Source organism: Homarus americanus, unplaced genomic scaffold, assembly GCF_018991925.1.
Source record: "Homarus americanus isolate GMGI-L3 unplaced genomic scaffold, GMGI_Hamer_2.0 scaffold38518, whole genome shotgun sequence".
Lineage (NCBI taxonomy): Eukaryota > Metazoa > Arthropoda > Malacostraca > Decapoda > Nephropidae > Homarus > Homarus americanus.
This window is the reverse complement of record NW_024712489.1, coordinates 902,473-928,014: the sequence shown is the minus strand read 5'-3', so window position 1 is coordinate 928,014 and position 25,542 is coordinate 902,473. Positions and strand designations below refer to the sequence as shown.

At 42.4% G+C, this 25,542-nt stretch overlaps 1 protein-coding gene across 1 annotated transcript; it reads right to left on the bottom strand.

The window, feature by feature from the left end:
* On the bottom strand, window positions 1-25,165 carry LOC121860470 (protein PFC0760c-like). The gene is made up of 2 exons (XM_042357630.1): window positions 25,011-25,165; window positions 1-646 (listed from the first exon to the last, which is right to left on the bottom strand). The coding sequence occupies exons 1-2, from the start codon at window positions 25,163-25,165 to the stop codon at window positions 1-3; spliced, it is 801 nt and encodes a 266-aa protein (XP_042213564.1).
* Between the last annotated feature and the right edge of the window lie 377 nt (window positions 25,166-25,542).

Here is a 25,542-nt window from a genome sequence, read left to right as displayed (position 1 = left end):
TTATCTTCTGTTGTATCTCTTGTCGGGTTGATTTCGAAGACGACGATGAAATGTTGTCACTACCTTAGGGCCATTGTTGTCGTCCTCATCGTTGTCGTTATCTTCTTCGTCGTCGTTATCTTTTTCGTCGTCGTTATCTTTTTCGTCGTCGTTATCTTCTTCGTTGTCGTTATCTTCTTCGTTGTCGTTATCTTCTTCGTTGTCGTTATTTTCTTCGTTGTTGTTATCTTTTTCGTCGTTGTTATCTTCTTCGTCGTCGTTATCTTTTTCGTCGTTGTTATCTTCTTCGTTGTCGTTGTCTTCTTCGTCGTCGTTATCTTCTTCGTCGTCGTTATCTTTTTCGTCGTTGTTATCTTCTTCGTCGTCTTCCTCATCGTCGTTGTCGTTATCTTCTTTGTTGTCGTCCTCATCGTCGTCGTTATCTTTTTCGTCGTTGTTATCTTCTTCGTTGTCGTTGTCTTCTTCGTCGTCGTTATCTTCTTCGTCGTCGTTATCTTTTTCGTCGTTGTTATCTTCTTCGTCGTCTTCCTCATCGTCGTTGTCGTTATCTTCTTTGTTGTTATTTACTTGATCGTTCGTTCCGTCGATGTAATCTTCGTTGTTTTTTTTTATTTCTGTAACCTCCACACTAATAGTTAACACCCTCCTGTAACCTCCACACTAGTAGTCAACACCCTCATATAACCTCCACACTAGTAGTCAACACCCTCATATAACCTCCACACTAGTAGTCAACACCCTCCTATAACCTCCACACTAGTAGTCAACACCCTCATATAACCTCCACACTAGTAGTCAACACCCTCATATAACCTCCACACTAGTAGTCAACACCCTCATATAACCTCCACACTAGTAGTCAACACCCTCATATAACCTCCACACTAGTAGTCAACACCTCATATAACCTCCACACTAGTAGTCAACACCCTCATATAACCTCCACACTAGTAGTCAACACCCTCATATAACCTCCACACTAGTAGTCAACACCCATATAACCTCCACACTAGTAGTCAACACCCTCATATAACCTCCACACTAGTAGTCAACACCCTCATATAACCTCCACACTAGTAGTCAACACCCTCATATAACCTCCACACTAGTAGTCAACACCCTCATATAACCTCCACACTAGTAGTCAACACCCTCATATAACCTCCACACTAGTAGTCAACACCCCCCTGTAACCTCATAACACAGAGGCTAAGTTTTCTTCAGCGTCGTGTGTGTTTACAACTTTCTTTTACAATCTCACGGCACTGCGAGTCTGATTTTTACAAGTTCGATGCATTTCGGAGTTTCTTTGTTTTCTACGTCTTCACAACAGCTTTAAGTTCTATTTTGTGAACTTCCTCTATGGTGTCATTCCATTTTTTAAAGAAGCAGATTGCAGAACTTTGGAGTAGCTAAATTTAAAGCTACTCATTGCAACCTTTAATCAGATGCAAGAGGAACATTGTCTTTCTGTCTATTATTGTCGTCGTATTGTTTTTGTTGTTCTTATTAATACTACTATTACATCTATACATAATTATTACAATGCTTTTCTCCCTCTTGATACAAATAGAAAATTTCCCATTCATTTCACAATTTTGAACAATCCCAAGTACAAGAAACACTGAAACTGACAGCCCAACCCGACCCGTAACATCAACCTACTTTAATCAAATTATCGGTTTCACTATGAACAATTTCGGTGCGGTTCCCTGATTGGTGGCACGAGTCCGGGGATTAATTTGGAGAGAGAGAGAGAGAGAGAGAGACTGACTATAATTCCTGTATCATAACCCATATAAAAAAAAAATATTCGTAAATTATGTATTCCGGACTTTTTTTTGATTCGCTGGTGATTAATTGTGAATAATCAGATTACTCTATAAATTAGTTATGAATGAATTTACATACATTAAAGGCATGGCTTACCACATTACCTAATACTGTTTTTTTTCTAAAAGGGGATTTGACTTGAATTTACCTGTAGGATTTTTTATAGGTTAATTTGGGTATTGTTTTTTTTTCTTATTATTGTTACTGTTGTTATTCTTTCTTTTTTATCTTCTTTCTTCTTCGTCTTCTATTTTTATTATCTTTGTTATTGTTATTAGTTCCAGGAATGGTGGTGGTAGAAATAGTGGTAGTTGTAGTAGTAGCCGGGAACAAGATTGCGAGGTAAGTCAGGTAGGGTAGTTCTTTTGCATTAGGATAGCTAGGTCATAAAATGGTGTTGAAGGCGTCCCACCCCCCAAACAATAGTAGTGGTAGTAGTAGTAGTAGTAGTGGTGGTATAGTAGTAGCAATAGCAGCAGTAAATAGTTACGGTCGTGTGTGGATGCTTGTGTACTTTTACTTTTAGTACACCGTAATCTACCTTCATAGTACAGTATTAGGTTAATGTTCCTGTATAATAAGTAAATTGTAAACTTTCATACAACCTTTACTCCTTCCCACATACAGTTAGCATCATCATTTATGTATATCTTTTATGTATACGAGAGAACATATATATATATTTTCGGAGAGTGTATGGTGTTAGTGTGAGCTGATGGTGTCACTGGTAATGTATGTGTATGTATAGGGGGGGGGGTGAAGTGCTATAAAAAGTGTGTGTGTGTGTGTGTGTGGCTCGGTGGTTGCACATCCTGGGTGGGGGCACCTCTTCCTCCCTACCACGGGCCACACCAAGGCCACACTCACCTTAATCTGATGGCTTTCGCTATACCTGAGACATAAATATGGAGAGAGAGAGAGAGAGAGAGTAAATGAATGATGATGGTGACAGTGATGATAGTCATGGTGTGGTGATGATGGTAATGATGTGGTGGTGATAATTATTATGTTGATGATGGTGATAACGATGTGAAAAAAAAAACATTTGGACTTTAAGGAATAAATAAATAAAAAGATTCTGTTAAAACTAATAAATCCAACCTTTCCTCTCCCTCACTGACTGTGCAACCATGCAACTCTTCCTACGGTAACCCTTTCTTGCAAATAATAGTAACATTGTGTATTATGATAGGCTTCCACACGACGCCTGAAAACAACAAAATTAAAATTAGCTATACATTAGAGGCGGTTTTATTGATGGTATAATGAAGATGTTCAGTCGTAGGTTCTTTAACAGGGTGGGTGGTGGTAATAGTGCCAGCATTGTTATTACCACACTGCCATCATCGCCCTCATTGCCACCACCACCACAATCCTCACTGCACTGCCAGGGTCACTGTCACCACACTGTCACCACCAACCTCACCACATTGGCTACCATCACCCTCATCACACTGCCACCACCAGCACACTGCTTCCACCATCACCACCAACCTGATCACATTGCTACCACCACCACCACCACCGCACTGCCACCACCACCACCAACGCACTGCTACCACCACCACCACCGCACTGCCACCACCACCACCAACGCACTGCTACCACCACCACCACCGCACTGCCACCACCACCACCAACGCACTGCTACCACCACCATTGCCGACCACCACCATTGCCGCCGCCACCACCACCATTACCCTCACCACACCTCACCACCACAGATCATTAACAAAAACACTTATCTTCCTAAAGTTAAAACAATAATTGTGTAGTGTGTGAAGTGACAAGATTTACGGTGCTTACGGACATAATAAGTTGATACACGAGTATATATTTAACTTACAATAACATCACCGAAGTAAATATTGTTGTACTCATTTAAATAAGCGATTAGTGGTACCTTTGTCGCGTGTTTTGTCCCATAGAGGCTTATTGCATTGTCATTAAAATTGGCTTCCCTTTGCCTTTTTCATATATTTCCCCTTCGCTCCTACCTCTCTCTTCCTCCTCTTTCTCCCTCCTTCTTCCCCTTATCTTCTCCCATCCCTCTTTTTCTCCCCATTCTCCTTCCTTCCCCCTTCTTCTCCCTATTCTCTTTCCTTCCCTCATTCTCCTTCCTTCCCCTCCTTCCCATTCCTTCTCCCTCCTTTTCCTCGACTTCTCCCTACTTCTTACTCCTTTTCCCTCCGTCCCCCCCCTCTCCTCTTACCTTCTCCCTCCTCCTACCTTCTCCCTCTCTCCTACCTTCTCCTCCTCCCACCTTCTCCCTCCTCCCACCTTTCCCTCCTCCCACCTTCTCCCCCACCTTCTCCTCCTCCCCCACCTCCTCCTCCCACTCTCCCTCCTCCCACCTTTCTCCCTCCTCCCACCTTTCCTCCTACCTTCTCCCTCCTCCCACCTCTCTCCTCCTACCTTCTCCCTCCACCTACCTTCTCTCCCTCCTACCTTCTCTCCCTCCACCCACCTTCTCCCTCCTCCTACCCTCCCTCCCCCTACCTTTCTCCTCCTCTTACCTTCTCCTCCTCCCACCTTCTCCCTCCTCCCACCTCTCTCCTCCCACCTTCCCCCTCCTCCCACCTTCTCCCTCCTCCCACCTTCTCCTCCTCCACCTTCTCCCCCTCCACCTACCTTTCTCCCACCTTTCCCTCCCTCCTCCCACCTTTCTCCCTCCACCCACCTTCTCCCTCCTCCCACCTTCTCCCTCCCTCCCACCTTCTCCTCCCTCCCACCTCTCCTCCTCCTACCTTCTCCCTCCACCTACCTTCTCCCTCCCTCCTACCTTCTCCCCCTCCTCCTACCTACCTTCTCCCTCCTCCCACCTTCTCCCTCCTCCCACCTCTCCCTCCTCCCACCTTCTCTCCCTCCTCCCACCTTTCTCCCTCCTCCCACCTTCTCCCTCCACTCCTACCTTCTCCCTCCCTCCCTACCTTCTCCCTCCACCCACCTTCTTCCTACCTTCTCCTCCTCCCTCTTCCTTCCTCTCCCTCCTCCTACCTCTTCCACCTTCTCCTCCTCACCTTTCTCCTCCTCCCACCTTCTCCCTCTCCCCTTTCTCCCTCCTCTTACCTTCTCCCTCCTCCTACCTTCTCCCTCCTCCTACCTTCTCCCTCCTCCTACCTTCTCCCTCCTCCTACCTTCTCCTACCTTCTCCCTCCTCCTACCTTCTCTCCGCCCTCCCTCCCCATTAGGTAAAAACTCGGAGACGAATGTTAGCCAAAATTACTCACGGGAAAAAAAGTCGGCAATGATTCGTCACGAGGCGCTAGTTTTTGCTTCCTGGTGCTGTGTAGGGGATCTGATGTGTCGAGATGTAGAGGGCGTGGTGTGTAGAGGGTGTGTGGGGTGTAGAGGGTGTGTGGGGTGTAGAGGGGGGTGTGGGGTGTAGAGGGGGGTGTGGGGTGTAAAGGTACGGAAGGGAGAAAAGAAAAAGGGAATAATAGAATAGTAGTGTAGAAGGAAAATAAAGACATGATAGAAATAGGGGCATATAAAGAAGTGGAGGAATTAGAGAAACTGAGGATATGTAAGGAAAGAGAAGTGAAGATGAATGAGGAGAGGAAGGGAAGGAGAGAGAGAGGAGGGAGAGAGGGAAGGAAGGAGGGTCGGATGGAGAGAGACAAGGAAGGAGCTAGTGCAGTTCCGGGTGTAGGTTTCACACACACACACACACACACACACAGTGTTATCATTATACAGTGTGGCATCAGAAGTGTGGCGCCCCTGAGGTGGGGGGGGACACTAGCCGTGGTTCATGTGTTATTTAAGGCCCGTGTCCACTTTTTTTATAATTCTACACCACTTTACTTCCTAGAGATTATATATCTTATGTGTATATATAGTACAGTATGTTGTACTGTTTAATACCTAAATAACGTCTGGTGGTAGTTAGCAAATGATTTTCGCCTCTTAATTCGCTGCTTACATAAGTTTCATTCCTAGGTTGAGTATAACTAGGCGTCAAGGACAGTTTTTCCTTTGTTTCAGTGTGCCAAGCAGTGACCGGGAACAGGGATGTAGACCAGCTAGATAGTTGTCCGGTGTTCCTGAGCTGTTCCTCCACACCAGGACACGTGGCTCCGTTAACTCAAGTGTGTGGCTGTCTTTTTGCTGCCAGGCTCTACGTCTTGGGTAAATTCTAGCTAAGTGGCTATAAGACCGACCTACATTCATGACAGGAGGTAATTATTATTATTATTATTATTATTATTATTATTATTATAATTATTATTTTTATTATTATTATTATTATTATTATTATTATAATTATTATTTTTATTATTATTATTATTATTATTATTATTATTATTATTATTATTATTATTATTATTATTATTATTATTATTATTTCATTATTATTATTATTATTATTATTTTATTATTATTATTATTATTATTATTATTATTATTATTATTATTATTATTATTATTATTATTATTATTATGTTGATCTGTATTTGTTTGATGTATTATACGTATGATCTATTATACGTATACAGTATGTGTTCTCATATGATACACAGTAACATAGGTATTTAAACAAGATTTGTATATGTGATTTGGAGAAATATCAGGAAATATTGGGCTGCAGTAATTGTTGTATAATTTATTTTTATCTACAGTAATTTATTGTATTGTATATTTTTGCGTTTTTATCGTTTAAATTAATTTTCTATTGATACATTACGTCAGTAACTTTGTAATTTTCAGGTGTAGTAAATTTTGTTGTGTGTGTGTGTGTGTGTGTGTGTGTGTGTGTGTGTGTGTGTGTGCGTGCGTGCGTGTACTCTACTCCGTTAAACAAAAAAAAGTTATTTTCAGTTAAGTTGGCTGATTAATAATAATTTTTCCGATAAATTTTTTTAATATACGTCCATTATACGTAATTATAAAAACTTCATCATTCTAATTACTTTGTCTGATGGTTAAAATTTCCATCATTAACTTTTTATGTTACATAGAGACTGATGCGGCGTTTGGTACTGGGAGGGAGAGGTGGGGGTGAAGAGGGAAGGAGGGTGAGGGAGAGGTGGGGGTGAAGAGGGATGGAGGAGGGAGAGGTGGGGAGGGAGGGAGAGGTGGGGAAAGAGGGAAGGAGGGTGAGGGAGGTGGGGGGTGGAGGATGAAGAGGGAGGAGGGAGAGGTGGAGGTGGGGGGTGGAGGATGAAGAGGGGGAGAGATGGAGGGGGTGAGGATGAAGAGGGGGGATGGTGAGGGAGAGAAAAAATAAATAGTATCCAATTAGTTCATAGAATTTTAACTAGGTGGAGGTACGTGGTGGTGCATATATATATATTTTGCTTTGGGGTAATAATTTGTGTGTGCGTGTTTTGTTTTTTTTTTAGGGAGGGGAGGGCAGGATGGGGTGGGGGGTATTTTCGAGTGGTGTTTGATTGTTGTTTTTGTTGCGGGGATATTTTTGGGGGTTTGTTTTATAGTGTTTTATTTTTGTTGGGTTTTCGAGTTGATTGGTTGGGATTTTTTGGTGTTGGGGGAAGAGTTTTATTGTAATTTTAATATTTTTTTGTGTATTTTCTTTGTTATTTTGACTTTTTTATGGTATTTTATTATTATTATTATTATTATTATTATTATTATTATTATTATTATTATTATTATTATTATTTTAGTATCATGGGGTAGCTAGTATTGTTCAGTTGTACATTAATGGTTTAGGTACAATTTTCGGATAATCTTCCATAATTTTCCTTGTGATTTCTTATATTTTCAACTATTATGCTTCTTTATCTCATACAGTGACGCGATACTTTGTGAAATAAATGAATGTCATTAAAAACAGAAGACAAATACATTACTTAAAAGAAAAACTACACACAATAAAATGAAATGAAAACCAGTAAATAGACAGATAGTGTAAAAGTAAGTGAAAGGAATCCGTGAATTGCTAAAAAAAATGTAATGTTAAAAATTTGCAAATATGTTGAATAAAGGAGTGAAAGAATTTGACAAGGTTAAAAACTTATACTCAGTCGGTAGTGCTCCCCAAAAAATTTAAATACAGGTTCTTTTTTCTTTCTTTTTTAGTTTACAAAGAAAAATAGAAATTTGTCTGAATTTGCTCCTCTCATTTTTTTTCAGGAGTTGACAACTCTGTATAAGATTTTGGAATATATTATTTATTTTTTTAGCCGGTTTTGAAATATATATATATTAAGCTCTGCTTTTTTTTAGCTTACGATTAAAACCTGATTTTTTTTTCTGAATTTATGAAAGATCAAACACTTGTCTTTTTTCAGAAACCAACAACTGCCATCTATGTATTTAATTTTGAGATATATAACATTTTATTTTTTTTTTGAGTTTATAAGCAAAAAGAAATTTTTTTTTTTTTGGAATTCGTGAAGATGAAAGTTATTTTTTTTTTCCTGTACGTATATATCCCTGACTTCACTCACTAATGTTTGTTAATGATTCGGGTACTGGAAGTGACGGTGGTGGTGGGAGTGACGGTGGTGGTGGGAGTGACGATGGTGGTGGCAGTGACGATGGTGGTGGCAGTGGCGATGGTGGTGGCAGTGACGATGGTGGTGGGAGGACGGTGGTGGTGGGAGTGACGGTGGTGATGGGAGGACAATGGTGGTGGGAGGACGATGGTGGTGGCAGTGACGGTTGAGATGGCAGTGGTCGTGGTGGAAATGATTGTTGTGGTGGTGGCGGCGGCAGTGATGGTATGGTGCAGTGGTACCCGGTTTGCGGCAGTGATAGTGGTGGCGGCAGTGACGGTGGTGGTGGTGGCAGTGGTGGTGGTGGCGGCAGTGACAGTGGTGGTGGTGGCGGCAGTGACGGTGGTGGTGGTGGCAGTGGTGGCGGCGGCAGTGACGGTGGTGGCGGCGACAGTGACGGTGGTGGCGACGACAGTTATGGCGGTGTGGCAGTGGCGGCGGTGTCGGGAGAGAAAAAAGTGATTTCCAGCTCTTTTTTTTCAGTTCATGTTGATCATTATCATCAAAGCCCGCCAGCGTGGTGACATACCCTAGTAACAGAGACCTGGGTCCCCACACTCACAAAGGCTCGTGCATTGAATTTTTTAAAGCCATGGCAGGTTGTATAGTGGACAGAAATATCAGAGGAAATTATACTAAAATACGATAATTAATACTTACTGTAGATGACGTCTCTTAATCCCTTGTGTGTGGTGGCAACCTTGTGTGTGGTGACAACCTTGTGTGTGGTGACAACCTTGTGTGTGGTGGCAACCTTGTGTGTGGTGGCAACCTTGTGTGTGGTGGCAGCCTTGTGTGTGGTGGCAACCTTGTGTGTGGTGGTAACCTTGTGTGTGGTGGCAACCTTGTGTGTGGTGGTAACCTTGTGTGTGGTGGCAACCTTGTGTGTGGTGGTAACCTTGTGTGTGGTGGCAACCTTGTGTGTGGTGGCAACCTTGATTATGATGGCCACATAGTGTATGTCTGATATCTTGACACCTTAACACGTCTATTATGAATTAAGAGGCCGAGTGGATACATTTTACAGAGTGAGAAGTGAAGGTGATGAAGTACAGTGACAACTAAATTGCCTCCTTGTTCACACAAAAAAAAAAACCTTCGTCCTCAATGCGTTATATCCACACTTCCACTACGAGACCAACTTTCACTTTTGGAACAATTCTGACGTAACATTTTCAGATACAAGTACAACACACACAGAGAACCTTAATGCCAACGGTATATAACCATCACGGAAGAGTAGTGAACATTATTAGGTCACAGCATCATCTTATGTGTACCATCAGCTCCCTCAGGCCTTATGGTTTTTGTAATGGAGAAGGTGTGTGTATATCACTTTATATATCAAGACTTGGGAGGTTATCAGTTTGTGGTTTTTTGGCCGCTTGTCTAGACGGTGAGAGAGCGAGCATCAAAGGTCTTGAAACCCAGGAGCTGTGGCACACGAGAGAGGGATGGTGGAGTGATGCAGTGATATAGGGAAGGAGGGAAGGAGGGAGGGAGGAAGGAGAATGATTCAGGGGGGGAGGGAGTAAAGTGATACAGGAAGGAGAGGTGTGAATCAGTGATACAGTCTTTAAATTTGAAAATATTCGACGAGTAGCGTCTAGTTTATTGTGCACCTTATATTCATCCTGTTAGCGGTAGCCCAAAGAGGATTACAGCCAGCGATCACAAAGGGTTCTTATGAGGCTCCAATATAGTCAGGTTATTGTGACACTGATTATTACGGAGTATTTTCAGTACAAAGTGTACCCTAGTCTCTACATAGTGGCTGGCTCATCTACTTGGTGTCATTAAAAACAGGATATTGTTGGACCTGCATATAAAAAGATTCTCTCTTCTCGCCGTCTAAAATATCGTGTTTTAGTGTGTGGCCATATTTCTGTCCACACTATTTTGACAGTATTCACGTCTACATGCGGTGTATATTGCCTGGGAAACTCACATTCTGGCCTTGCTTTAGCAGTGACAACATCTTGTGGTCTACTGGCCTTAGTACTTGGTCCATACACGTGTTGGATTTGATATATTATTTCAGCATAGACAGTGGGATGACTACTGACGGACTCTTTGGTATGTGTCGTCTTGTCTAGGAATTCGTTTATGACATTAAACTTTCTTAGACACAAGGAAGCATCGGCTCTGTCATGCTCTCGGAGACGATGAGAAGGAATCCATAACAACTTCATTTTAAACCCCCTTCCCTCTTCCCTCCTTCCCCCTCACTACCCCTCCCTCTCCTCCCCCTTTCCCCTCCCTTCCCTCTCCCTTCCCTCCCCCCTCAGCATTAACACCTGTCACGTCCAATACGGTGCAATAATGAAATTGTATGTCTATAATTTTGTCTGTTTGTCTTTCTCGTTTTGTGTCTGTCTGTCTGTTTGTCTTGTCAATGTCTTTCAATGTCTGTTTGTCTGACTGCCTGGCTATCAATTTTCATATATTGGATAGAAAGCTACAAAGCCTCCGGTTTTAGCAGTTTTAATTCAACATATAATCACGGGAGACATTTTATTTGGGTGAAAATTTTAGTTTTCACGATAAAAGGCTCGAAATTAATCGGTTAATGTAGTCACTGTGTTTGAACTGCTAAAGCTGCTGGGGGCCTGGAACTCCGGTAATGGGGGAGAGGGGGAAGAGGGGGCGGCTAAAGTGGGAGAGGAGAGTGGGGAGGGAAGGGGAGAGTGGGGAGGGAAGGGGAGAGAGGGGAGACGGGGTGATCACGGTGTAAAAGAAGGGTGGAGACGGAATAATCAAGGGGAAAGGAGGAGGAGGAGGAGGAGGAAGAGATAGCATTGTAATTGGAAAGAGGAGATTATCGGGGTAGGGAATGAAGGGAGAGTGGGGTAGGGGGAGGCAAGATTAGAGGGAGTAGGAAGGGAGAGGGGCAGAGGCAAAGAGGCGAATGGAGTGAAGGTAGTCGGATAAAGAGGAATCGAGGAATGAAGAGGGAGAGGAAGAGAGAGAGGGAAATATGAAGTGAGAGTGGTGAAAGGGAGAAATGGGAAGACAGAGACTGGGGAAAGGGAGAGAATGTAGAGAAAAGGAAAGAGTAGGGGAGAGAGAGAGATAATAGCTAAAGGGAGAATATTAAGTTAGGGAGACACAGTGACAGGGAGAGAGAGAGCAGTCATATTTACATTAGTACTGAGTCATGTCATCACCGGTACAAACACACACAGCTTCCATTACCCACTCATTAAAATCACTCATAAATTTGTACTCACTAAATATACACTGTAATTTATTTTAATTTACCAATTTTCCCATTGTGTATAGAGTCAAATGACTTCCAATATATTCTCTACACCTGTAATTTACAGTCAGGTTGGTATCCAGGTATAGATATATGATAATGGATCGGTTAGGTTAGGTCAGGTCAGGTCAGGTCAGGTCAGGTAAGCATCACCACTATCAGATGATGGGTGGGAGTGTGTGCGCCACCTTAGGTTGATCATTCATTAAAAAAAAGTGAAATGAAAGTCGAGGTTTTTCATGTGTGTTTTTGTGTATGTATTCGTGTGGATATTTGTCTACGTGTGTTTATTTGACCTGTATGCGAGCGTTTGTAAATGATAATAACAATAAGGAGAAATAGAATAACGATGGCGATAATTTACTCTTCTCTCTCTCTCTCTCTCTCTCTCTCTCTCTCTCTCTCTCTCTCTCATGTACCTTAACATACGGCACCAGGAGGGCTGCCAAAATGGTCTCGGTATTACGTGTTGGGAGTCTTGTCTTAGTAACTAAATGCGCCCTCTCTTCCCCTCGTTTACGACTGGTTAAAAAAAAGATCATTTATGAATCTTTTGAAATTTGAACCTTGGCGTATGTATGTATGTATGTATGTATGTATGTATGTATGTATGTATGTATGTATGTATGTATGTATGTAAAACTCGTTATAGCAGCAAGCGACAGAGAGGGTGTAAGGAGGTATTAGCCTTGAAACCAGATTATGTAAACTGTTTCTAGGATCTTTTATTAACACCTAAACGTTTATAACACTTTGTACGTCTAACTTTTTTAACATCTAGCTATTCCAATACCTTACGTTTTTTATTTTTTTAGTTAGAGTCTTTTTTACGTTTTGTTTTTACCAATTATCTTCTTTAAACATTTATTTTGTATATTTAGTGTTTTTTTTTTAATTAGTTTCGTCTCTTTATATAAAAACATGTTAAAAAGGTGTGTATGTGTGTGTATGTGTGTGTATGTTTGTATGTGTATGTAGGGGCACGTGTCAGAGAAGGTGCATAGGTATTTAAAGAGGTTGTTGTCGTTGGCTTGAGGAACACTTATCATCTCACGGTACACTTTTTGTGGGTGGCGGCTGAAGGGTTGTCTCACATGTGTTATACACCCCATTTATCTCTCTCTCTCTCTCTCTCTCTCTCTCTACCACTTCTTCATTGCCCCTCTCTCCACATACTTCCTTCCCTCCTCCGCCTCCTCCCTGTCCCTCTCTCCTCCTCCTTCTCCCCCTCTCTCCTCCTCCTTCTATCCCTCCCTATCTCCTCCACCATACCGTGTCATTAGTCCTCTCTCCGCCAGGCTTATTTATCAAACTTGTTAATTAACCCTAAGTATTGGGACCAACACCACCCCCCATTGACTGTCTGAGGTACCTGAGGCTACACACACCATTTAAGGCCTTGTTCACCCCACCCCTCCCCTTTATCCTACTCCTCCCCATCCTCCTTTACCCTTACCCCTCCTCCCCCTGTATCCCACTTAGAACCCCCTGCGTAAAAACCCTACGTACACTACTCTTACTACCACCACTTCTTTTTTTATAGCCAGAGAAGTTGTAGAGGTGGTAAGAGGTGTGTGTGAGAGGTGTGTGACTGAGAGTGGAGGCACTGCAAGCGTAAAGAGGGAATAAACACGACTAAAACAACAAGCATGTCGTTAGTATCTCCTCCACTCCTCCTTAAGATAAGCGTCTTGAAGATGTTGGACAGATGTTCTTCTTCTTCGTCTGCTGTAGATTAATTATCTTTCTTTGTCTGATTCACATCTTATATTTGGTAGCATAATGTGTCGTTAATCATCACATTAAGGATATCAACACTACACCCGTGAAGAAGAGTGTTGCCAGCGGAACGAACGTAAAATCAGCGATAGAGGCCATTTAACGGTCATAGCTCGTGCAAGACAGAAAAACAGACCTTAAGTGTTGAGACACGAGTAAATGTGGGAGATGAACGACAAGTGGTTGACAGTTGGATGTAGCAACAGCAGCATAAAGTGGAGGAGGAAGAACAGCCTGAGAAACTGTGTGTGTCTGTGCGCCTGCCGTCCTCTACTCCTCCAGTGTCCCTGACAAGCATCAACAGACCAGCCTGTGTGGTTCACCTCACCACGGATATGTAAATACGGGCTTGACTAAGTGATCGAGGCAGCGCAGAGGGGGAGGGGGAGGACGGGGGAGGGTTGAGGCCCAGACAACGACAGCTTCTCGGACTTAGACTAATGATAATGGACCCAGGACGTACCACCACAACCTTCTGGTGAGTCCCCCCCCCCCTCCTTCGGCCCTCACATGTGACGGCCACATCCTCACTTTTTTTTAAGCAATTATGAATTACACCAGCAGTAGGAACAAAAATAAAGGCAGCGGTAGCAAAAAAAAAAAACGATTTTTTTTTAGCAGCAGCAAAAACTATCAATTTGTAAAAATAAATGTGGGCTCTATTGGCCTGGTTCGGGGCAGTGTGGATACAGCACATGGTATACTAAGCCTATGGTACACAAGGAGGCAGCATGGTCACACTGCACTCAACCATCTTCGCTTCCCCAACTGTAAAGCTAGTTTCCCATTTACAGCTGGGTGAACTGGGGGTGAACCCCTAGGACAGGAGGCGAGTGCTGTATCCTTCTAGGTCTCCGCAAACGAATCAGTTAAGAACAGCAACAAAAGCAAGATAAACACCATCAGCAGGACAGGAAAAGAACCAACAAAAACACAAAAATCAGCGTCAACAAAAGGACCGGCAGCACAAGGAAAATAATAAACAACAACAGTAAAAACTAAAGACTGCAACGACAGTAACAGTGGCAGCTAAAACAGCACCAACAGCGTAAGCTCTGGGTACATCATCATCATCACTATAACTGTTGCTACCACCTCACCAACGTAAGAGCCAACCAATTAATGCTCCACCTTACCAACAAAACTTCCACAGACAGCATCAAGATTAACGGCCCTGACAGCAAGTTTACATTTAATGTGACCACTACTGTCACTAATACCAGTAGAGAGGACATCAAGATAAACAGTAGCAACAGCCGTAGTAGCAGGTTCAGGAACAGCAGTAAAAGCACAAGAATAAACAGCAGCAGCAGCGTGGTGGTCCGCCCAGCGGTCGTCAACCCTCTATGGCACAAGAAAACACGCACACCTTTGATGCCCCGTGGGAGAAAAAAAAACCACGGTATAGTCTGCCTTTGCCAAATACCTGAGGAACAAAACACTAAATCAATTTCAAAGAATTGCATTATGGTTGCTTAAAGTGTCAGGGCGTGGTGAGAGTATTAATACGCGCTAGAGGTCACACATGTGGGAAGCAAGCAGGTACTCACCGGCGGCCTCTGCATCACGCCCCACCCTGGCACCCGCTCTGTCCTTTACATAACCTGACGAGGAAGCGGACTGTCTCACTCCTCCCTCGTTACCATGCATCCTCGCCCACACCCGAGATCTGTCAGATATTGTCTTGTGACGGATGTAGGAGTGTTTGTGTTCTTAATAGTGGTAAGGGTGTAATAACAAAATTACACTCCGATATGTTGTGAACACATAGTACGCTCTGAAATGTAAATAAATAAAACTATAAATGAAACTGTGATGTCAGCCTCTATCACCACCCAATCATTATAATTATCACTAAGAAGCAGCCAGAACTATGACACACCAATAATGTTTGTCAGCGGCCTCACCAACACTTAGTCACCTCACCACAACCACCACCACTAGGGCACTACCACACGACGCATACCACCATTATTTACGCCTCTGCCCTCACCACCACGCCATTACTACCACCACTACTGCTGAAGTCTCTACCAACACCACCACCACGCCATTACTACCACCACCACTGCTTAAGACTCTACCATCACCACCACGCCATTACTACCACCACCACCACTGCTTAAGTCACTCCCAACACCATCATTTACGCCTCTACCACCACCTTACATCACCACCTTACACCACCACCACAAATACCCATACCTGCGACGTCTCCATAATCCCTCACAACAATTGACAGTCCTTGACACAGTGACCATGACTCATGACTCAGAAATCCCAAAAAGGAAAGTCTGAAGGCATCTGCTTAAGGTCATTAGACAAACAGACAGACAGACAGACAGACAAAGTTGTTCCGACAAATGGGAGGTGGTTCTTGGCGATGTATTGGCTGAAGGGTAATGGGCGAGGGAAGCACAGATGGCCACAACACTTAGGGTAATGATTTCCTGTGTTCTGTCCCCACTTATTTACGACTGTCAACGCCTGTCTACACCTGTTCACACTTGTACACCTGTCCACACCTGCTCGCACCTGTCCACACCTATCTGCACCTGTCTACATTTGTACACACATGCTCTCACCTGTCTACACTTGTACACACCTGTTTGCACCTGTCCTTACCTATCTGCACCTGTTCACATCTGCCAACACATCTGTCTACGCCTGTTTGCACCTGTCCACACCTGTTCAATACCTATTCAAACCTGTTCATATCTATTCACACTTCTTCATACCTTGTCACTACTGTGTTACTTGGGCTGTCTGTCATTGGCCACGATTCTGTCTGGTTATTCTTGTGATAACTTATTTATTCATGATTTATTAAGGGCTGATAATTTATATACTCTCTCTCTCTCTCTCTCTCTCTCTCTCTCTCTCTCTCTCTCTCATATCCATCATACAGGTGTCAACACATATACAAACCAGCTCTTAGTGACCGCCCCCCTTCCTCCCTTCCACCTTCGTCTACCGAGGCATCACTCTCCAAGGTAAACACCGTCAAGCTTCACCATCAGAACACATCTGGTGGTCTACATAAATAAGCAGGTGAGGCAGAGGGATTCAAATAGTTTTCCAGTCTTTACCGACATCAACAACTTGGGGCCCGTGACATCTGTGTTCTAAACTTAGGGATGGCGACTTTGATACCTTTGTTGTTGTTGATGATGGTTCTTGTAGCGTCCAATCATCTAGGTATTTCCGTGTTTTGTTATGCGTTGAGGTGATTGAAGGGGATAGTAACTTGGTAAGATATTGAAGTGCAGCGTAAGTAGTAAATATCTTGCCAGCTTTGGTCGAAGAATATTGATACCTGGCGGATTATACTGAAAGCGTAGCCTTAACTACATCTGGTTAGCTGGTACCCGTAACTAGATACAAACTTCGAGTTGTTCAATACAGTGTATATAATTTATACTGATTATTACACAAGCTAGAGGTAATAATTGACTAATATCGATAACTTCTATGCATTTAATTTTAAACCCCTTAACTGGTCATATGCGACCATGTTACTGCAGTCTAAAGTAACACAATTATTTACACACCTACACCCAGATAACTGCTCTCAGAGTTTGACCAACACGTTCATATTTGTATTATCATCTCGACTTAATTTCGTTACAAACTCATCTCTGATTTTTTTCCAATATTCCTCTTGATATATTTACTTATTCTAAAGTAAATGACAACATATAAGTGTGTGTGTGTATGTCTGTTTTTCTTTGTCTGTCTCTGTCTTTCCATCACTTCAAGGGAGATAGATGTAGCATGTTAAATCAGGACTGGCAGCATTATAGATGTATATATTTCAGGTCAAAAGAAGTCAGAAAAACTCACTCAGTATGTTAGAACTGTACTATTTTTTTTTTTAGCGTAAGTCTTGGCGGGAGAAAAGAAAGACTTGAGATTTATTTCCAAATTTATAGTTACATTGAGTGTCTGTCTCTTGGTGTTTTGTCTCCTTCAGAAAGAGAGAGATAACATGAATTACTCTTCAGGGTAAACACTGTGTTCTCTCCACTGGATAGAGACTGCCGGGGGGGAGGGGAGGGGAGGGGTGTACTACCTGCTGTGATGTGTGTTTGGTGTGATTCCGTATAACATGATATAACTCTGAGTAAACCTTAAAAAAAAAAATGGTAAAATGTCTGTTGTTGGTGATTCAGTATATATGTTTGTCGATTTTTTTTCACATTAAAATTTTCTCTCAGGACAAAAGATTAAAAAAAAAAAATAGACTGGATCATAATAGTGTTCCACCAGCTAAAGAAACACTATGAAACACATAGTTACTAAAATAACCTGTTGGAAAGAATAAAAAACAAATAAATGGTGATCGCTCGACCCAATTGTATTTCTTTGATCCATAATGCATTAGACTATCAAAGGTACATTCACATTATACTTATGGGTCTCTTAAGAAACACAGCACAGGGTACCATTAGCTATGACATATATCACCTCAACTTTCACTATTTCTAATGTACAATGAGTACCTTTGTGATGGTTGGATAAAAGTTTCTACATCCTGTCAGCGTTCAGTTATATTCAGGTTGTCATATTTACGACCATACTGTACTTAACCAGATCATTAAGCCGCTGAATGATACGTAAGAGTAATTGTAGCGGTGTTATATCATTATTTTTTCTTAGGCTATGTGTATCAATTAATAACGTGGGTAATAATTTTAATGAGCGCCAGTGGTCTTGACATTGCGCTGAGACGATTGATGTAGCGGCTGGTGTGAAAAACTGGTTATGGGGCTACTCGTGCCACTGACACATGGTGTGGTGGGGGCAGGTGAGCTCCAGCTGGCCACACCCCTCACAATTACTACACTTCCGCGTGTACAAGATTAAAATTCACAATATTTATTCCGAAATAACAGTGCAGGTACATGTTTATGAACAAGTAGTTACAGAGATTTATTACCACAAGGTAACAGCATCATAATGTAGTATCTTAACTTGTAATTTTGGCTGTGTGGTATTGACATATTTGTTTATGTACAGTTATGGGCAAATGTACCGGACGCCTTTGTATTATTTTTTTCCATGGTATATTGACAAAATTTATAATGAAAAACAGCGTTCATCAATTGCATATGCCACCCACAAGATGATGTCAGATATTGCCAAATGTCGAGGGAATTTCTCACTTAACTGCAGGTAAAGGCGGTGTCTTAACCTACAGTAGATAAGGAGTATAATTGTATTGTAACAAAAAATAATGAACCGATTATCTGCACCGAAAAATAGAACCACTCTGTGTAAGACAGTGAGAATACAGCGCACTGAAGGCTGTACTATCCTTCGGTACACAAAGAGGAAGTTTGACCGGCAGCTGTACAGATAGTTAGAGGTACGCAAGGACTTCAAAATTGTTAACACTGTGTAGACGACACTCAGAAATTACATACTTATTTACACAGTTACAGCTAAAAGTACAGTACTGCTACAGCAACTTCAAAATGATATCAGGAGAACAAACACAACCCAGGATCGATCAACATTATTATATCACGTCATCTAGTACACAAAGACAAACAAAAGGCCACACACCAACCCCACTCACATCATTATTGCATCAAAGAGGCCTGGGGTCCGGCCTCAGTTACTCGAGCCAACATGTATACAAGGAAGTCTTCGGTATAGCCATTGTTTACACGGTGAAGTCTCCCTCAGCCAGAGTTAAGGTCGAAGGTGGCGTGAGGCTATTTTGACACATGATGATTGTTTTAATTACACACTGTTGGTCACCCTCTGTTCTGAGACCTTGCAGGGGCCTAAGTAGTGCACCTAACCTAATCTAACCTAACTTAACCTTTACTAATCTAAAACTTAACTTTATCAAACTAAATCATAGTCAGATATCATTAGGTAATCTAACCTAATCTAATATCAACTTCACCTAATCTAACATCAACCTAATCTAACTTACCCCTAATTTGACAATGTAACTTAACCTAACATAGCTTAACTTGCCCCCCCCCCTAATGTAGCTCACTTCTAAGTTAACAATCTCCCCCTAACATAATTTAACCTCCCCCTAAGATAATTTAACCTCCCCCTAACATAACTTAACCTCCCCCTAACATGAATTAATCTCCCCCTAACATAATTCTCTTCACGATTATAGTAGAGAAATTGGAGATAGTAATAATGACGATAAGGATTGTTATACACATTGTAGGGATGATGATAATGATATTGATGACGATAATTGTATTGACACTGATGACAAAGATAATTATCGTGAAAGTAATAATATTAAAATATAATCATTACAACTGATAATGATAACAATGAACATTAACGATAATAATATTCATGACTCACACTTCAGACACGTTCTTACCCAATGTGTTATTTCGCTTCATTTTCTCCATTGATAACAAAAAATCCACACCGTTTGTTTTTTCTTGGTAGTTATTAAGAAAGATAATCATTGTTTACCAACGCCTAGTGTGTCTCAAGCTCTTAACAATGGCCGCTACTCACTTGTATTCCCTGGCATTATAACCTATTAAGGTCTTACACACAAACCCTCCTCCCATTCTCCTGTGAACTACTTAACATGATTATATGCTGTAAAATTAATTTAACGCAGCGGACTATAATACAGTATGGCTTTTATAGGCTATAAGACCGTGTTATCGTTAAGGCTACGTGGTACAGACCTTGAACTGTATTTAGTAGGGAGAGAAAATCTATGACTGGTGTAAAAGAAATTGTTTATAAAAATATCTTGGTATTTCAATGGCAAACAAACTGTATTTTTACTGTAATATAAGAAATACAGATCTTGGTACCTGACTATTATGCAAATTATTCTTGATTAAAATACAAGATATTTGTGAGACTTTATTCAAATCTTAAAACACTCATATAATGATTCTTATTTCATTCCCTGCGGCAAGGTGAGGAAGGAAGGGAGTAGAGAGAGAGAGAGAGAGAGAGAGAGAGAGAGAGAGAGGGGTGGAGGGGAGGGGCTCTTATTAGGCAACTCACTGACACTGTTTTAAAGAAAATGTCAATAAGATGTTAATTTCGGCAACATTTGTTTTTAAGGCTTCCGGTGAGAGGTTTATGAAGCAGAACAAATACATCGCGGTACAAGTTATATAATTTAAGTTATAAAAGACTCGCAGTATTAAAAGGAAAACATGAATATATATGGATGTGAATTTACCTGTAGGTGTTATGATAGAATTTACTGGTATCATTAATATATGTGGATGTAGATACTGTATACATGTGAAATAAAATTGTGTGGTGGTGTGGGGGGGCTGATGGCAGAGATAGGGGTGATGGTGGTGGAGGTAGGGATGATGGTGAAAGTGGTAGTTGGTGATGGTGGTAGGGGTAGGGTTGATGATGAAGGGAGTGGTAGTAGTGGTTATGGTGGTAGGGGTAGTGAGGTGGCTGGTGGTGGAGATAGGGGTGATGGTGGTAGAGGTGTGGGGTGGCTGGTGGTGGAGATAGGGGTAGTAGAGGTGGGGTGGCTGGTGGTGGAGGGGTATGGTGGTGATGGCTGGTGGTGGAGATAGGGATGGTAGTAGAGATGTGGGTGGCTGGTGGTGGAGATAGGGGTGATGGTGGTAGGGGTGGCTGGTGGTGGAGATAGGGGTGATGGTAGTAGAGATGTGGGGTGGCTGGTGGTGGAGATAGGGGTGATGGTGGTAGGGGTGGCTGGTGGTGGAGATAGGGGTGATGGTAGTAGAGATGTGGGGTGGCTGGTGGTGGAGATAGGGGTGATGGTGGTAGGGGTAGTGGGGTGGGGGCAGGTGGTCGATATATCGTGATTGATGGTAAGTTGATTATTATTATGTTTAGTGCCCGTGATGATGCTGCCCTCCTCCCCCCCCCACTTGCATTATTGAGGCAGCCTAATTACCGTACTGCCAGCTGAGGATATGTTGTGACGGACACTCCCTAACCTAACCTCTTGACTATGTTGTACTTGGAGATTGTGTGTATGTGACCATTTATCTCTATATTGTGAAGATTTCTGTCATCGTGGGCTAATAGACAGGTGTTTTGATAGTAGGCAGGTATAGCATAAGTATGGCCTGTGTGTCTGTCTGTCTGTTTTGTGTGTGTGGCGCGTGTGGTAAAGTAATGTCTCTCTCAGCCTCCCAGGTACAATAATGGGTGCTGAGCTGTTCCCGGGAAGACATACCGTAGATACTGTGGATGACTGTGTGTACGAGTGTTGGCTTTGTTATTTATTTAAAGAATGACAATAGGAAATAATAGACCAAATATATCCTTCAGTCTTCTTCCTCTTGTAACAGTGAATGTCTTTACTCACACACACACACACACACACACACACACACACACACACACACACACACACACACACACACACACACACACACACACACACACACACACACACATACACACACACACACACCGTAAAATAATGAAGAATTATTATTTAGTATAAAATAATGAATGGAGCAAAAAGGCCCTTATCAGATAATATTAGCGTGTTGGAAAGTCTGAAGTGAAAATATAATGCAATACATTATACTCGAGGCGTCTTGCTGCATCGCCTCGTAACGTATAATGACTTAAAATAACTTAAAGACACTTCCCGTTCATCCGTTTTCAGGGTTAAGGGAACTTTTTGTGGGTTAAACGTATATATATGAACCAAGAGTGTGACTCACCCGCCCAGGAAGGAGTGGGAGGAAGAGGCTCGTACTAACCAATAAATTGCATGGTAGATTCATCAGGCCATAATACCTTGAGTTATAAAAACGTGCGATAATTTAGACAGTTCTTATTAAAACGACCTCCTATGCTTACATCACATGGGAATAAATCGCTGTGCCAAAATAAATCTCTACAAGGGATCTCTGTTCTAAATTAATTGAACCATCTGTGATGATAGGCGGAGCGAGGAGGGTGTAAGGAAGACAAATTTTGGTTGTCGTGCTAAACGATTGGGAATTGTGCTGAAGAATATTTTTTTTTATAGTCTTGCCGAGAGGATGAAATGTCTTGTGAGGAAATGGTCAATTTATATGTCATGTTGAGGGGCGTGACTGTTCCTTAGCAGGTGTTATGCGGAACGTTTAGACACATTCGAGAGAGGCAGCTTTCGGCCGTCGTGTTTGAAGTCGTACTGAAGACGTATAGGGCAAGAATATTAAATCAACGAATAGAAGAGTCGAGTTGTTACTGGGACTCACCCTTAGTCCACCCAACTGTGAATAGATACCGGTACTTAATTTTACAGTTGGGGTGAAAAGGCGGTCGAGAAAGTGCTTACCACATTACCTGAATCTGGTGTACTAAAAGACTCGACATATGGTGCGCTGTATTTTCACTATCATTAAAAGGGTAAAGTCATCGCACTGCAGAGGTTATGTCACCATCATACAAAGGGTTAATGGTCCTTGCAATGTCTCATCTCAGCTTGCCAACAATGACGCCGTGTGTGTGTGTGTGTGTGTGTGTGTGTGTGTGTGTGTGTGTGTGTGTGTGTGTCTAATAATACGCCCTTTGCTCACTCCAATGCCAGCTATGTGACCATCACTCACACCCGAACATTAAAACATACCAATACAGTGTTGACGAGGCGACCTACATACAACAAGGTGTAAATATAAACGAGTGGCATGAATGGTATGTGTGTGTGTGTGTGTATATATATATATATATATATATATATATATATATATATATATATATATATATATATATATATATATATATATATATATATATATATATATATATATATATATATATATAGGTGTTTTGCTGCATCTACGAGATGTGAATTCACACGAAAGCGCTTAAATCCTTGTGTTTCTTTCTTGTGGTTACTGTGCATATACTAAGATCATGCGTACCTACAGTGATTTATCATATATATATATATATATATATATATATATATATATATATATATATATATATATATATATATGTGTGTGTGTGTGTGTGTGTGTATTAATACAGCATATGTTTACGTGTGAGCAATTTACATACTGTACATGTTCGCCTATGAACGCGAAAGTATGGGTCCATGTTCATTTGTGTATGGATTGTAAATAGTTACATGGACAGGGGGAGGAGGAGGAGGAGGAGGAATGAGAGATGAAAATGGGAAGGATGGAACCAGAAGTGTAAAAGTGGTGGGTGGTACAGGTAGTGATGGTGGGTGGTAAAGGTGGTGATGGTGGGTGGTACAGGTGGTGATGGTGGTGGTACAGGTGGTGATAGTGGGTGGTAAAGGTGGTGATAGTGAGGGTGTAGCTGGTGATGGTGGGTGGTACTGGTGGTGATAGTGGGTGGTACGGGCAGATGGTGGGTGGTACAGGTGGTGATAGTGGTGGTAAAGGTGGTGATAGTGAGTGTGGTGTAGCTGGTGATGGTGGGTGATACAGGTGGTGATAGTGGGTGGTACAGGTGGTGATGGTGGGTGGTGTTGCAGGATAGTGGGTGGTACAGGTGGTGATGGTGGGTGGTATAGCTGGTGATGGTGGGTGGCAGGTGGTGATAGTGGCAGGTGTAGCTGGTGGTGGTGGGTGATACAGGTGGTGATGGTGGGTGGTACAGGTGGTGATAGGTGGCATGGTGGTGAGATGGTGGGTGGTACGGTGTGGTGATAGGTGGCATGGTGGTGATAGGGTGGGTGGATGGGTGGTGATATAGTGGGTGGCATGGGTGGTGATGGTGGTGGTACAGGTGGTGATAGGTGGGTGGTACGGGTGGTGATAGGTGGTAGAAGGTAGTGATAGTGGGTGGCAGGTGGTGATAGTGGTGGCATGGGTGGTGATAGTACAGTGGTGATAGTGGGTGGCATGGTGGTGATAGGGTGGTACAGGTGGTGATGTAGGTGGTATTGCAGGATAGGTGGGTGGTATAGCTGGTGATGGTGGGTGATACAGGTAGATGGTGGGTGGTATAGCTGGTGATGGTGGGTAGAAGCGAGATGGTGGGTGATAAGGGTGATGCGGTGGGTACAGGTGGTGATGGTGGGTGGTAAGGGTGATGGTGGGTGGTACAGGTGGTGATGGTGGGTGGCAGTAGTGGGTGGTACAGATGGTGGTAGTGGTGGGAGGTGGTGGTGGATGTCACAGGTGGTAGTGGTGGGCGGGGATCAGTGAGGCGTGTCTCAGGGTCTCCCCAAGGGTAACTCCGGCCACTAGCAACACGTAGCACCCCAATCCTCGCTTACCAGTCTAGGAGTGTCCTGCCCCGACTCTCCCATCTCGAACACTACATTTAAAAGCAAGATTATAATTATTTTTCTTTTTTAATTTTCAGGGCATAATTTTTTTTCATCACTTGTATTTTATTTATATTTTCAAAGAGTAACCACCCTAATATTACCTGAGGGGGGGAGGGGGGTTCAGACAAAGTTCCAAATATGAAGTTTCAGAAAAGTGTAAAATGTGGGATTTTAAAATACGGGTTAAATATGGATCAGTTATAAAATTAAAGACGGGGAGGAGGACGATGTCTGGTATGGATGTAAGATTTATCAGTGTCTGCTTACGGGGAAATTTTATGATCTCGAGAAGGGAAAAAAATCACGGGAATAAAGGGATCAGGTGGGAAGATTACCTGAGTGATGAATGATGGGGGAGGGAGGGGTTAGGTGATGGTAAACGAGAGAGTGGAAGTTCTTAGAGGTCACAAACTTGGCACCACTAGAGTTCTTGATCTTGGGACCATTGGAGTTCTTGAAGGTCACAAACTTGGCACCACTAGAGTTCTTGACCTTGTCACCATTAATGTTATTGGGGTTCACGATCTTAACATTATTGCCGTTATTTCTGGTGTTCTTGTTGTTCATGTTCTTCTGAAAACTTTATAAGCTGCTGTCTGGGTTCGACACCCTATTCCAGCTTATATCGTAAGACAAACAGACCAAACTTTAGATTAATATTCACTCCCCATTCAATCTTTATCTCTTGACTCCTCTACCTTTCCATCTCCCTTCAAAAAATAATGCTCTCTTCGACAATACAGCCCCTCTAAACCACCCCCTCCCCCTCCTTTATCCCCCACGTCATATTATAAGGAGGAGGGGAAGGGGGGGATGGTGACTGCCACACTAGTACAAAAGCTAATGAACCGGCCCTGTGCTTTGTCCAAAACACCCCCTCCTCCCCCCCTCCCCTTATTATTACCACCCCCCTCCCCCTTCCCTTGGATGAATTATGTACACCT